Below are 16199 nucleotides of genomic sequence, written 5' to 3'. Positions count from 1 at the left end.
TCTTGGAGTTAAACGCCAGCTTTTGTGCCAGTTTGGGCGTTTAACTCCCATTTGGGTGCCAGTTCCAGCGTTTAACGCTGGGATTCTTGAGGGTGACTTTGAACGCCGGTTTGGGCCATCAAATCTTGGACAAAGTATGGACTATCATATATTGCTGGAAAGCCCAGGATGTCTACTTTCCAACTCCGTTGAGAGCGCGCCAATTGGGCTTCTGTAGCTCCAGAAAATCCACTTCGAGAGCAGGGAGGTCAGAATCCAACAGCATCTGCAGTCCTTTTTGGTCTCTGAATCAGATTTTTGCTCAGGTCCCTCAATTTCAGCCAGAAAATACCTGAAATCACAGAAAAACACACAAACTCATAGTAAAGTCCAGAAAAGTGAATTTTAACTAAAAACTAATAAAAATATACTAGAAACTAACTAGATCATACCAAAAACATACTAAAAACAATGCCAAAAAGTATACAAATTATCCGCTCATCAGGCATCCTTCGCATCTGCTAACAACTCCCCATTTTCCTTCTTCAAGGTAGCAACCTCAGCCTTCAGGGTGTTCACCTCAGCAAGGAGCGTGACAGTCTGAGATTCAGCATCGAAAGCCCACTTTCGCTCCCCGCCTAACTGAGACAACAGCAAAGTTTCAACCTCGAAAAGATGGAGGATCTCGGCCCCAGCTTCCTCAAACGACTTCACTGCCTTCTCTCTTGCCACCTCTGCAACCTCAAGCTTGGCCACCTTGGCTTGAGAATGGCACAGCTTCTTGTCTAGGAGGCCAACCTAGGCCATCACGGGCTCAGCCTTCCAAACAATAACCGCAGATCGGAGAAGGGAGCAATACACTGACTTGGCCTGAAAAGCCACGTCACAATCATAAAAAACCCTCAGTACCAGGCATCAGATGCTGGTCAATGAAAGCTGAAGCATCGAAGCACCAATCCATCACGGAAGGCACAACACCCTCCTCCTCCAAGTTCTCGTTGCTGATCACTTCAGGCCTCTTCCGCTTCCGAGAAGCCTTGGCAGCCGAGACCACGATTACCTCCTCCTTAGGCGAAATCACAGGACCCGGGGAAGCCTGAGCATCGACCCTGGCCCCAGCCGAGATCACCTCATGCGAAACAACCAGGAGTCCATGGTAGGATGGGATGAAGGGGTGGAAGGAGAAGTCGACGACGCCTCCTCCCGATCCATAGCAGCCTTCAGTCTCTCCAACGAAGTCAAACCACCGGCCATCTCAACTGAAAGAAAGTAAAGGAAAAAACATAAGTCCCAAACTCGGCAGAGCGACCGCAAAAATAACCAAAAAATGAACACACACCAACATATGTCTAGCAGGCCACAGGATCCCCCATGACGTCCCGGGAATTCAATGGTCGTTCCCCAAACAGATTCCAAAGGACACTGGCAATGTCCTTGTCCTCCGGAGACACACCATCATAGGTGACTTTCGTCAATACCGACGGCCCGGCGCCAAAGTTCCAATAGGTCGGGAACCGACGCTCACCTTCCAATGTTAACCAGAAAGGATGATGCCCCCGTACGGGGCGCACTTTAAAATACTCCCTCTTGAACCCGTGAAACGAGTCCTCAAACAACCCGAATATATGCCGATGGGGTTGAGCCCTAAACGACATATACCCTTTCTTATGCTTCCCCTCCTTTGTCAGAAGAGTGCATAAGAAAAGAAATAGGAAAACAATAAAGGAAATTGGAAGCTCAAGGTATTCACACACAAGTTCAAAAGTACGAACAGCCGCCCAACTATTCGGATGAAGCTGAGACGGCACCACGGAACACCGACTCAGCAACGCCTGAACAAAGAGCGAAAAGGGGAACCGCATGTCGAGATGAGTGAAAATCGACTCATAGACCCACATCCAATCCGGAATGGTCGGAGAATTGAGGTTCAAATAACAAACCCTCTCATCGGCATCAGGGAGGGCGAGCTCATATTGACGCTCGGCATCGCCGCCCCCACAAATCGCCCCCTGATCATGGAGCTTCTGAAGATTTGTTTCCGTCATTCGCGACGGAACCCCCCAAACGTCGGTGGTCACCCATGCGTAGCGGGAGGGAACACCCAGAGAAGGAGCTACCGGAGCACCCACGTCCTCATTTCTCCGCCGATTCATACCTAAAATAGGGAGGAGCACCACCGTCAGCCTACCAAAACTACGCAAAAATAGGAAAGATGGCCAAAAACCTACTACTCAATACAATCCACACAGTCGTGCTCAGTCCCTCCAAAAACAAAACCACTACCTCTACCCAAAATGCAGTACCAGAAAGTAGCAACAAAAAATACACAAAAACAAGGGAAGCAAGTAGCACAGAACACAAAGAGTAAAGGAAGAAAGAACACCAACCTGATAATTCGAGCGAAAAACCTGAAAAGCGCTTAAACAGGGAGCAGAAGCATGACAGCAACGAAGCAGAAGCATGACAGTAACAAAACAGGGAAAAACCAGAATGAGAGACAGAAGAAAAAAAGGTCCACAAAGGAGAACAAAAACAAAAAGAACTAAGAAATGAAACGAAGGAGGGAAGAAAAGGCAAAAAACCAAAACGATTTCAAAACGAGAAAAGGACAAAAATAGCCTTAGAAGTAAACAAAGCATGAAGGGGTAAATTTGGAAAGCAACCCAAGCGTCCCCTCACAATAAATGCTTCTCTTCGAAAAACGCAACTGACAGCACGCATCAAAAAATAAAACAGGCGCAGGAATATGAAAAGTTCACGCCAACCAACGACACAGACTCCGAAGATGGCGAACCCTAGCTAAACCACAAACTCAGGCCCGACGTGCCAACCCCCCACGGTAAGCAGGCCCATCAACCGGAAGATCTGTGCCGATAAACTAAGGAAAATCACAAACGACAGGAACCATATCCTCTAGCGACGGAGACCGACTTCACTTGCTCTCCCACTGCGGGGGGCAACTGTTATGGATCCGGCCCACGGACTCCACACCCAGAATGGTCTCCGAATCCGGTTACCTGATTCGACCCATCTAGCCCTTCTAGAAGTCCTAGAATTGTCCTACTAAGTGCTCCTAACCAACAATCAAATTCAAATACATTCCTTATCTTAACCAAATAAGATAAAATAAGATAATTACCATCACCTATATAAAGGGGAGCCTAGACCCCCTCAGGTACGACATTCATTCTACATACCTTATACCTCTCAGATCTATTTTGACTTGAGTGTTGAAGTGTTTTTGCAGATATTTTTCCCCTCATTGCTCCAGTCGAAGAATCCGACATCCACCTCGACCCGTAAATTTTTGATTCATCTCTCAATCCGTACCGGACACATCTTATATATATAGATGTTTGTGTTAGGTGTCAACAATTAGGGGAAACAAAATTTTTTATGCGCCCATGAGATATAGGAAGTTTCTTTGAAAGTTCTTGATTTGTTGAGTAAGGTCAAAATTAAATGTTTGAAGCCAAATCAAATTGCTTTACTAATGACTTCTGATATAAATAGTTTCGCGCCTTTATCAGTTTTGTATTATAAAATAAGACAACATTTTTTGAAGACATGTAAACATGTTTCTAAAATAGGTTCTGTTTTTATATTTTGACTTATCCTGATTAAAAAATTACCTAATTTACATACTTAAAAAAAATTCTTAGTACATAAATGCACTTAGCAAACGTTAAATCGCACATTAATAAAATTGTTAAATTATTTAATTTTGTTAGTCACTAAAATTTAATCTGAAATATTTTGAAACTAACAATCTTTAGACGAATTATACCTCGACCTTTTAAAAAAATAGAGCTCGTTCTTTTTATCTAAGATGTAGTTTGGTCCGGCCATAATAAATTCAATATCATAAATCGGCTTTACTATTCATAACTCGGCATTTACCACAACATCAGCGTTACAGTTCGGCATTACAGTTATAACTTGGCACTACAGACACTATTTGATAATCAATATCATTTATTGAAATCTAACGTTACAGATCAGCTCAACGGACTACTCCACAAATGAGAAACGTCCAACCTGACATTTACTCTTATTACTACTCTTTATTACAGACAATAAATACAGGAACGTAACCGATCTATACGCTGTCACCTATAAAAAGGTATGATCTTCTATTTTAAAGGACACATTGAATTCTCAATATTAACTTAAGCTTCGGAGTGCCTTTGCAGGTACACTCCCCCCTGTTTCTTGCTCAAAGCTCTATGCGATTGAACATACTCTTGGAGAAAAGCTCGGATTATCACAAGACCTGAAGGTCGGCACCGAAAGCAATAGCTCGGCGCTGACTCCCAGAGACTGAGCTCTCCCTCCAGGTATCCATACAAGAACAACTGGCGCCCACCGTGGGGCCGAGAATATAAACCTCTTTTTCTATATATTATCGGCCTCAAGGTTCCCATCTTGAAGTCATGGCTGAACAACCTCCACCCTCGCCATCCGAATTGCTCCGGATGGTGACCGAGTTGCGGCAAGTCGTGGCTGAGGAGAACCAAAGAATGGCAAATCAAATCGCCAATTTAAATAACACTCGGATTGAAAACGATGACCGACAAGAACGGACAGAAGAAGCCGAGCAGCAGTCAGGGCCAACACATGTCTCAGACACTGCTCGACAAGAAGAAGAGCGGCCTGAACATAATGAAAATACTCAGAAAAACATCGAAAATGACGATCAGGAAAGCTCTCCTAGACCATTCACGGCGGAGGTGATGAACTTCGTGCTGCCTCGAAGGTTTACTCTGCCGACCACCCTAACTCCATACGATGGGTTGGGTGATCCGAAGAAATACATCAAAAAATTCACCTCCATAATGATAGTAAACGGTGCATCTGATAAAGTTTTGTGTCGTTGTTTCCCATCTTATTTAGACGGTCCTGCACTTGATTGGTTTTGTTCTCTGCCTGTAGGTTCTATTTCCCGATTCCGAGACATATCAAAACCTTTTGAGGAGCACTTTGCTGGATCCGCCATCTACCTCCATGACTCCGATTACCTGAACACGGTCAAGCAGGGCCAACACGAAAGCCTCAAGGACTACATGACGCGCTTCACAAAGATAGCCATGAGCATACCCGACCTCCACCCCGAGGTAGAACTACACGCCATAAAAAGTGGACTAAGACCAGGAAAGTTCCAAGAAACTATCGCTGTGGCCAAACCAAAAACAATGGCCGAATTCCGTGAAAAAGCCAAAGGACAGATTGACGTCGAAGAACTCCGACAAGCTCGGAAAACAGAAAGGCCTTACTATAAAAACGACGACAAGTCACGGGACAACAAGAAGAATTTCAAACCAATCCCACGATATGAGACCTACACCAAATTCAACACCAAACACGATGACATCATCAAGGAGATCTTGAATTCAAAGTTAATCAAGCCACCACGAAAAGCTGGTAATTACCCAGATTCAAAAGGCACTGACCGATCAAAATACTGCTCTTTCCACCAGAAGCACGGACACAATACCGACGATTGCATCATCGCTAAAGACCTGCTGGAGCGATTAACTCGGCAAGGTCATCTGGACAAATTCATCAGCGGCCAAATGCATCGACGCGCACCCGCTCCGGGGGACCAGAGCTCGGCTACACAACATAACCGAGACAGAGACCGCCCGAACAATAACCACCCCGAACTACCAACACGTACGATTAACTGTATTTCTGGAGGTTTCGCAGGTGGAGGAGCGACAAGTTCGGCAAGGAAAAGATCCTACCGAGCCATCCTTTCTATCAATGCCGATCAAAATCAACATCAGCCACCACCTACATCTCCACAGATAACATTCCAGACGGCCGACCATAACAACAGCATAACAAATCTGGATGATCCAGTCGTAATTTCCCAGAAAATGAAACTGAGCGATAACATCATCCGACCTTCCACTGGTGACTTGGTAGGATTCTCAGGTGAGCGAGTCCTGGTTATGGGCTCTGTGTGGTTGCAAACCACACTCGGTAAGTTCCCTTCATCGAAAACCTCAGACATTCAATACTTAGTTGTCGATTGCTTCAGTCCCTATAATATTATACTTGGCCGACCTTTCTTAAATAGGTTCGGCGCTATAGTATCTACAATTCATCTTTGCGTTAAGTTCCCCTTGCAGGACAACACAATTGCAACCATTCATAGTGATGCCCAAGAAGCCAGAGATTGCTACAACAACAGCCTCAAAATACCTCACCGTAACACTAAAGCCCAGGTCCACAATATCGGCAACACAAACAACCAACACATGCTTGCCGACCTTGACCCTCGTGCAGGAACACTGGAAAGGCCGACTCCAACAGAAGACCTACATAAAATCTATTTCACAGAAAGCATGGATAAGTTCACATACGTCGGATCCACGTTATCTTCAGAAGAAAAATCTTCGTTCCGAACATTCTTACAACAGAATGCCGACCTATTTGCATGGACCCCAGCTGATATGCCAGGCATCGATCCATCCATCATATCACACAAGCTAGCATTAGATCCATCTATTCGGCCCGTTGCACAGAAAAAGAGAAATCTCGGACACGATCGAAAGCAAGCTTCCCTAGACGAAACCAAGAAGCTCATCAGCGCAGGCTTCATCCGAGAAATCAGATTCACAACATGGCTGGCAAACGTCGTCATGGTTAAAAAACATAACGGTAAATGGTGCATGTGTGTTGATTTCACCGATCTCAACAAAGCATGCCCCAAAGATTCATATCCTTTCTCTATTGACTGTTTAGTGGATAATGCCTCTGGTTTTGAGAAACTCAGTTTTATGGATGCATATTCTGGTTATAACCAGATCCAAATGCATCCATCCGATCAAAACAATACTGCCTTTATTACTGAATATGGAAATTATTGTTATAAAGTCATGACATTCGGCCTTAAGAATGCAGGTGCAACATATCAACGTCTGATGGACAAAATTTTCGCCAAACAAATCGGCAAGAACATTGAGGTCTACGTTGACGACATGGTCGCCAAAACAAAGATCGGCAATAATCACCTTGAAGACCTCACAGAAATCTTCGGACAGCTAAGAAAATATAACATGCGGCTAAATCCTGAAAAGTGTGCATTCGGGGTTCAGAGCGGTAAATTCCTCGGCTTCATGCTCACTAGCCGAGGTATCGAGGCAAACCCGGAAAAATGCCGAGCTATTTTGGACATGACAAGCCCACGGACCCTCAAAGAAGTCCAACGATTGACAGGGAGACTTGCTGCACTCTCTAGATTCTTACCTTGCCTAGCATCTAAATCCTCATGTTTTTTCCAAACTTTAAAAACAAAAAAAGCTTTCCAATGGACTGATGAATGTGAACAAGCATTTACAAAATTAAAAGAAACTCTTTCAAAACCACCAATTTTACACACACCCCTACAAGGGGAGCCATTATTCTTATATTTGTCTGTCACTAACTGGGCTATAAGCTCCGCTCTTATTGCAGAAAGGGAAAAGAAACAGTTCCCAATCTACTTCACAAGCAAGACCTGACAAAATGCCGAGCTTCGATACCCGAGCATCGAGAAACTGGCACTATCCCTTGTCTTCTCAGCCAGAAGACTCCGGCCATACTTTCAGAGCCATGAGATTCATGTCAGAACAGATCAACCTTTGCGACAAGTGCTGCAGAAGCCTGAGCTAGCTGGCCGACTAGTAAAATGGTCGGTGGAGCTCTCAGAATTCGATATCAAATACGAGGGCCGAACATCCATCAAATCACAATTTATGGCCGACTTTATCGCCGAATTCTCAACACCCAATACAACTGAAGATTACATCGAATGGTCTTTATACGTCGACGGATCATCCAACCCACACGGGTGTGGGGCAGGTATTATACTTGATGATGGCCACGGCAACGTCATCGAACATTCCCTCAATTTCTCATTTAAAGCAAGCAACAATCAAAGCGAGTACGAAGCATTAATTGCCGGCCTTAGACTCGCAGCCGACCTTAACATCACCAAACTTAAGGTATATTGCGACTCTTTACTTGTCGTCCAACAGGTAAATAATCTATACCAGGTAAAAGACCCTTTGCTCTCAAAATATCTGGATGTTGTACACCATCTATTTTCTAATTTCTCCAAATACGAACTACACCACATCCCAAGGGAGAGTAATGGCCGAGCCGACATTTTGTCTAAACTCGCCAGCACTCAACCAAACAGATCCTCACTTTATCAATCAACACTACTTAAGCCGAGCATTGAACTAAGCCATGTCTTAAGTGTGACGCAGGAAGCAGACTAAAGATCTCCATATATACAGTATCTCCAAACAGGAATCTTGCCAGACGATGTCGGAAATACCCGACAATTCCGTCGACAAGCCTCCTTTTTCACAATTTATAATAACTGCCTATACAAACGAGGTTTCTCTCGTCCACTACTTAGATGTCTTTGCAGAACAGAAGCAGAGCTTGCGCTTGCTGAGGCACATGAAGGGATCTGTGGAACACACCTCGGAGCCCGAAGTCTGTATTCAAAAATCCTCAGAGCTGGATTATACTGGCCAACTATCAAGAAAGATTGTCACACAAAAGTAAAAAGCTGTGACCATTGCCAAAAACACAGCCCGATAACACATCTCCCGGCCGAACTCTTACACTGTTCCGAGGTTAGCTGGCCATTCAACCGATGGGGGATCGATATCCTCGGACCTTTCCCCACAGCCTCAAGACAGGTAAAATTCCTTGTAGTAGCAATTGATTATTTTTCCAAATGGATAGAAGCACAACCCCTAGCCAAAATTACATCACAGCAAATGCTTTCCTTTGTTTGGAATGGGTTAGCCGAAGCTGCAAATAAAGTAATATTACATGCTTTAAGGAAGAAACTGGATGATGCAAAAGGTCTATGGGCAGACCTTATCCCAGAAATCATCTGGGGGTACAATACAACAACTCATTCAACTACAAAGGAGACACCTTTCCGCTTGGTCTACGGCTCAGACGCAATGATCCCTGTGGAGATCTCCCAATCCTCACTACACACGGACTTGGCCGACCTAACTACCCAAGACTCAGCTCGGCAAACAGAACTTGATCTCATCGAAGAAATCCGATCATCCGCAGCAATAAAACATTTAGCAATGCAACAACGCATTGCCCGTAGATATAACCAAAAACTACAACCACGATCTTTCCAAGTTCACGACCTTGTGCTCAGGAAGACAGAACAAGCAAGGAAACCAACAGCGCATGGCAAACTAGCAGCTAATTGGGAGGGCCCTTACAGAATCACAGAAGTCATCGGCAATGGAGCATATCGCCTACAAACATTAGAGGGTAAAGATCTCCCTAACACGTGGAATGTATCTTCCTTAAAGTTATACTACAGCTAATACCAGGGACAGGCAAGTACTCTTTTTCCTACTACCAAGATTTTTCCCACATGGATTTTGCTTGGAGAGGTTTTAACGAGGCTAGCCTACCTGGGCCTTTAAATTCAAAGGTTATTAATAAATTACTTTATTCAGTCAACTTTACTTGCATCCTATACTTTTCAATTTCACAAAAGTTAGAAACCGATTTTAACCACATCTAGATAAAATCATCAATAAAAGATTTACGTCCGACCCCCCTCGGACTCCTACCACGTATTCAGATAAAATCCGATCTAACTCGGAATCAGAACACCTCATCAGATAACAATCCGATCTAACTCGGATTCCGACCATATACTCAGACAAATCCGATCTAACTTGGTTTCAGATCATTTAATCAGACAAAATCCGATCTAACTCAGTTTCAGATCATTTACTCAGACAAAATCCGATGTAACTCGGAATCAGATCACCTCATCAGATATCAATCCGATCTAACTCGAATTCCGACCATATACTCAGACAAATCCGATCTAACTCGGTTTTAGATCATTTAATCAGACAACATCCGATACAACTCGGATTCAGATCACTCAATCAGACAAAACCCGATTTAACTCGGAATCAAAACAAATCGTCAGATAACAATCCGATCTAATTCGGATCCTGACCATTAAATCAGACAAGAAACCGATTTAATTCAGAATCAGATCAAGCAACTAAATTGCAATCCGATCAAATTCGAACTCCGATCACTGAATCCTATAAGATCCACATATGAATCAGAACACATTTCAGAAGCCAGTTATGCCTAACTCGGCCAAAACAAAAACTTGATATCAGTCAGACTAACCTACCAAACAATCATTGCTAAATGACCATCACAGTTATTACCATCAGCATCACAACTTTCCATCCAGCAACAACATTATATTATCATAAAGGTTTTTCTCTACAAAAGTAGCAACATATAGGCTACAATAACAAAAAACAAACTACAAATGTCCACAAAATATCAAAAGCTCAACTCAAGAGCAAAACAACCCTACAGACAAACATTCATAATTACACATTCTCATCTCCCTGCTCTGCAGCACCATCATCCTCAATCATAACACCATCCTGTACTATCTTGCCCGGATCCATAGACGATAAATCCACATCAGGAGCCAGAAACTTTGCCTGCAGAACAGCCCTCTCAAAACCTTCGAGGAAGGAATCCAGAATCTCTCCTTGCTTATTCTTCTCCAATTCCTTCATCTGTGCAGTAACCTCAATCATACGGGCACTCAAAGAAGATAAGTCAGCTTCTTTCTTCTTTAAATCTTCAACATCCTTAGCATATCTCTCCTTCACCTCCTTCAACTGTTTCTCAACCTCAACCAACTTCATCTCAAGTTCAGTAACCTTAGCAGCTTTCACAGCCAATTCCTCCTTCAAACTCGGATCCTCTTTCTTTTCAACCACCTTGCGATGAATCTTCTCACGACTGCGCCCCAAACTCGCAAGTCGCAAACCCACAACCTAAAAGAATAACAGATTAATACCCCAAAACAAAACACCCGAAAAACACTTGCACTTCAAAAACAAAACTTACCTGCATATACTGATCAATCGCCACATCCCCTACCTCTTCCGCCAAACTAACATCAGAAGGAGTCTGGCATACCTCATCCACCGTACTCATGAAAGGGTGATCTTTTCCCCAAAGCGATAACCCCTCACTCTGCTCAACAAAACCATGCAACCTTTCCTGGTTCTCACAAAACCTATGAATATCTTCCATCGGAACATCATCCTTCTCATCACCAGAAACATCAGACAAATCCACCACATCACCTTTCCTCTTCTTAGCAATAACTTTCCTCCTCCCACGTTTTGGTTGCTCAACCTCGCCAACACCAACCTTCTCTACTTTGGACGAAGACACCTCTTTATCCAAACCCTTGCTCTTCACACGAGACCTCAAACTCGCCGCAGATACACCTGGATACTTGCCATCTGAAAAGCACGAAACAGAAAACCTAATCAAAAACATCAGACATAATATAACATCCACAGTCCAAAATCTTACCCAAATATTCCACAACAGCAGCCTTATTCTCCTCCCATTGCAGCAGATCATAAACAGAAATCAAATCTCGCCGATCAATAAACTCGGTCAAAAACTCTATAATGCACTCATCCTTCGGACTTATAGATTCAGGACCCAAAATGTTTTGAGGCTCAGAACACCACCAGAGAGGAAATCTCTCCCCCAAATGCTCGTCAACATAAAAGGGAAAGTCATCTTCACAACTACTTACCTTCAGGTACATTTCCTTAAAATTCTTAAAAGATGATTTGTATAGCTTGAACAAAGCAAAACCAGGAGAACTATTCAAATTTACCCAACCACCTTTCCAAACTCCTTTCGCCTGGAACAATGAAAAGAACAATTCAACCGACGGATTTTTCTCCAAGAACTCCATCAGAATCTCAAACGCCCGAAGGAAAGCCCAGCCATTAGGATGAAGTTGTGAAGGCGCACAGTTTAACTGCCTCAGCACCTTACACTCAAACTCACTAAAAGGGATTCTCACCCTCAATTCTTCCAAAACGGAACTATACATAAAGAAATGCTCAAAACCCTCCCCTCTATGAAAAACCCTATCATCCACACTACAGGGTAACAGTTCCAATCGAACCCCAGAGTCAGCCCTAACAACCTTCCGCTTATCTATCTGATTCACAGCACCAACATCCAAAAACAAAGAAACACGATCTTTCACATCACCATTTACCCAATCATAAGACCAATCTATCTTCCTTCTTGTATCTCTTTCATAACCCATTGAAAATTCAAAAGCAGAAAACACGAAGAAGGAGCAAACAGTTACACAGAAAAAACAGAAAGGAAGAAGAAGAGACACGCGGTTACACAGAGAAAGCCAAAGTAGTCACAAAGTAACTCACCTCTCTTACTCATTGTTTAGATGATACCACTTGAGGAAAATAAAGCAGCAAGCATGCAACCTTTCAGTTTTCCCCAACTTTAAATTAACCCACTTTAAACCAAATACTTTCCCTTCCCATCAAATCCAACGTCTCAGACACTAAACACTAACCTTGGAAACAAGCAAAAATTAATACCCCACTTAATTGTTTCTCTTTCCAAATCACGCACGCTTAGCCTCAGTAACTGTTCAATAAAACATCTTGAACTGGGGGCTACCAGATTAAACCACAAACCAAAAACAAAGTTAAATCACATGCCGAACTGATCAGCAACCGATCCACACGTCATTAAAAGCTCAACCTGCTTCATTAAACACTCTTCCAGGCTAAGCTTGGGGGCTGTGGTCCGGCCATAATAAATTCAATATCATAAATCGGCTTTACTATTCATAACTCGGCATTTACCACAACATCAGCGTTACAGTTCGGCATTACAGTTATAACTCGGCACTACAGACACTATTTGATAATCAATATCATTTATTGAAATCTAACGTTACAGATCAGCTCAACGGACTACTCCACAAATGAGAAACGTCCAACCTGACATTTACTCTTATTACTACTCTTTATTACAGACAATAAATACAGGAACGTAACCGATCTATACGCTGTCACCTATAAAAAGGTATGATCTTCTATTTTAAAGGACACATTAAATTCTCAATATTAACTTAAGTTTCGGAGTGCCTTTGCAGGTACACTCCCCCCTGTTTCTTGCTCAAAGCTCTATGCGATTGAACATACTCTTGGAGAAAAGCTCGGATTATCACAAGACCTGAAGGTCGGCACCGAAAGCAATAGCTCGGCGCTGACTCCCAGAGACTGAGCTCTCCCTCCAGGTATCCATACAAGAACATAGTTTATTTCGAATTTTTTGAAAGGCTTTAATAAATACCTACAAAGAATATTCTAATATTTAAATTAACATTAAAATTATATCTTTTGTGAAATATCAGAAAAATAAATTATACATACCTTATTCTTTTCTCCAAATTTGTTTTATAACTAGTAATATTACTATTTTAAAATCTTCAATTATTGGTGCAGACATTAATAATTGCCATAAAAACTGTAAGCCATTTTTGCTCCGAGATATATTATTAAATCAACCGTTTTAACCAAAGCATATCTTAAACCGAATTATAATGGCTCGATGAGTATTAAGTGCTTGTTTGAGTGTTATTAAATCAATAAAAAAAATATTTTAATAAAAAAAATCTTTTTTTATTTTATATTTTTTAAAATATTATTTAAAAAAGATCTTTTTAGAAAATAGTACCTAAACAAATCTTAAAAATCTCTTCCCTTATGCATATTTCAAACTTGGATTATGTCTATATGGTGACTTATTTTTCATTTCAGAAAAATTAGACCGAATTCAAATAAACCTAATGTAGTGTAATGTATTATCTTTTTTCAATACAACTCATAACGGCAAAGAACTAGTAATGTAATTGAACATTGCAAGAGCACTACATTCATTTATAGTGACCCAACATAGAAAAACTTGGTACCTGAACTTTTTTTAAATAAACTAAAATAAGCATTGCAAAACATAAAAGCCTTGCTACATAAACCGAGAGATAATACTTAATTTAATTTTTAAAGTTTTAATTACATTTATTTAATCTCTAAATTTTATGAATATAGTTTATATTCGTTCTTAAATTAATTTTTGATGCCCATACATTAATAGAATATTGATGTAGACAATTAAATGCTATTCTTAATTTTGTAAAATAATATTATTTTGATTTTGACACTCAAGTAGTTTAAAATAATATTATAAATGATGTTTATTAATTTTTTTTTCAAAACAAGTGATACATCATTATTTTTAGACTATTTAAGTTCTAAAATTAAAACGACATCATTTTATAAGTCTTATATGATATTTAATTGTCTATATCAATGTTACATTAATGTTTTTTATGATGAAAATTGTCTTAGAAATTAATGTGAGTTACATTTATAAAATTTGAAGACTAAATTAAAACACACATATAAATTTAAAGACCAAATTAAATATTTACTCTAAAAATTAATATTAAAAGTGTCTAAAATTACCATCACTATTAGCATTATCATCTTTAGTTCCACCTACAATGCAAACAACGAACTCGGGCAAGAGCATCATCAACTTGTTTACCTTAAGATTCATACGGAATTAGGTTTATGCTTCTTTGATATGATATGAAATAGAAGGATAAGAGGTGGAGAATAAGATAAGAGGAAAAAGGATAAGAATCCCACTTGTCTAATGGAATAGAGAAAAATATAGGAAATTAAGTCTTTAACTAGCCAAAAAGTGAACTAACTCAATTAATTATAATTATTAATAATTAATTTTAAAATTTTTAAATTTAAAATTTAAAAAATTTAAAATTAATTAAGTAAATTTAATTAAAATTTATAGAAACATTTTTCTTTTCTCCCACATTAATCTATTTATCTCTAACAACTACACACATAGATCCTTTTCCTTCACCGTCAGTCTCTCTCCGCTCCTGCCCTCAACCATGATGACCTCAAGAATCTCGCCACTGACAAGACGTCGAGTATGTCAAGTCTGTCATGGTCTTCAGTCTCGACATCGGCTCTACCGCCGTCTTCGTCGTCGTCAAGCTCGATCATATCCTCTCCACCGATCAACTCTCTAACATCATCGGCGTTCCTTCCTCCAAACACACTAAGGAGCAGGCATGCTTTCTCGAAATCCCGCTCTTTGCTTCCACGCCCAGCAACCGTGTCTGGAAGCAACCACTCGCAGTATCCTTCACTACTGTGAAGCCCCAGCTCAAGTTCATAATCATAAAAGCTTCGGCTGCAGAGGAGAAAGTAGAGGCTGCAGCACCTGCGGCTGAGAAAGAGGAGGTACCAGTGGAGTTCACCCCACCTGAGCTGGATCCAAACACGCCATCCTCAATATTCGGAGGAAGCACTGGAGGGCTATTGAGGAAGGCCCAAGTGGAAGAGTTCTATGCGATAACATGGGATTCTCCGAAAGAATAGATCTTTGAGATTTTTACAGGTGGCGCCGCCATAATGAAGCAGGGTCCAAACCTGTTGAAGCTTGCAAGGAAAGAGCAGTGCCTTGCACTTGGTTCAGTTTTAGGAGTTATTTAAGGAAGGAGCAGTGGAGCAAGAGTTGTTCTTGAACAATTACAGAAATATAAAAAAATATTCATTTAATATGAAAAAAAAATATCTTAATGTTTAACAAAAGAAATATCCAGTTATATTTTAGCAAAAATAATTAGATACCTATAGAATTTGAAAAAAAAAACTATTAAATTCTTAAAGAAATTGAGACATTCATATTTGTAATACAAAAAATTCGAAAAATATATAAAAATATATTTATTTAGTATGAAAAAGAAACATTCTAATACTTAGCAGAAGAAATATCTATGTATATTAATTTATTTTTATTAAGATGATTTTTAAAATCTATATATTAATTTATGTATATATACAATTAGATTGCGTTTTCTTGGTACAACATGCAATCATGCATGTTCGATGGAGAAACCCAAGGCAACCCAAAATGAGCACTAGGCTATGCAGTACTCTGCTATTGTATTATTAGAAAGTCAATCTTTTACCAAAAGATTTTGAAAACTAAGGCGATTATTGAACCAGTAGATAATAGATAAACAATTTTATTTTATCAGATGCTTTCTCGGATATCAAAGGTGTGATATGAATGTGTAAGGAATGATCTCCATGAAATAAAATCATAGCTTCATCTAATACCTATAATAGATTTTATGCTCCTCTGATTCTTTCCTTCTTGCTTCTTTTCATGAATATCAATTTTTGTAATATTTTTTTATTTTTAGACTTTATATTTTTTAAAAAATATTTAAAATTTAA

At 40.5% G+C, this 16199-nt stretch overlaps 1 protein-coding gene across 1 annotated transcript; it reads left to right on the top strand.

The window, feature by feature from the left end:
* Positions 1–14897: 14897 nt before the first annotated feature.
* Positions 14898–15335, top strand: LOC107469644 (photosystem I reaction center subunit II, chloroplastic-like). The gene has a single exon (XM_016089021.1). The coding sequence runs from the start codon at positions 14898–14900 to the stop codon at positions 15333–15335; it is 438 nt and encodes a 145-aa protein (XP_015944507.1).
* Positions 15336–16199: the final 864 nt, after the last annotated feature.

The sequence above is a fragment of the Arachis duranensis genome, chromosome 10, assembly GCF_000817695.3.
Source record: "Arachis duranensis cultivar V14167 chromosome 10, aradu.V14167.gnm2.J7QH, whole genome shotgun sequence".
Lineage (NCBI taxonomy): Eukaryota > Viridiplantae > Streptophyta > Magnoliopsida > Fabales > Fabaceae > Arachis > Arachis duranensis.
This window is presented reverse-complemented; position numbering and strand designations above follow the sequence as displayed.

Coding starts and splice junctions, on each gene's coding strand:
- LOC107469644 (XM_016089021.1), top strand. CDS start 14,898: ATGGTCTTCAGTCTCGACATCGGCTCTACCGCCGTCTTCGTCGTCGTC.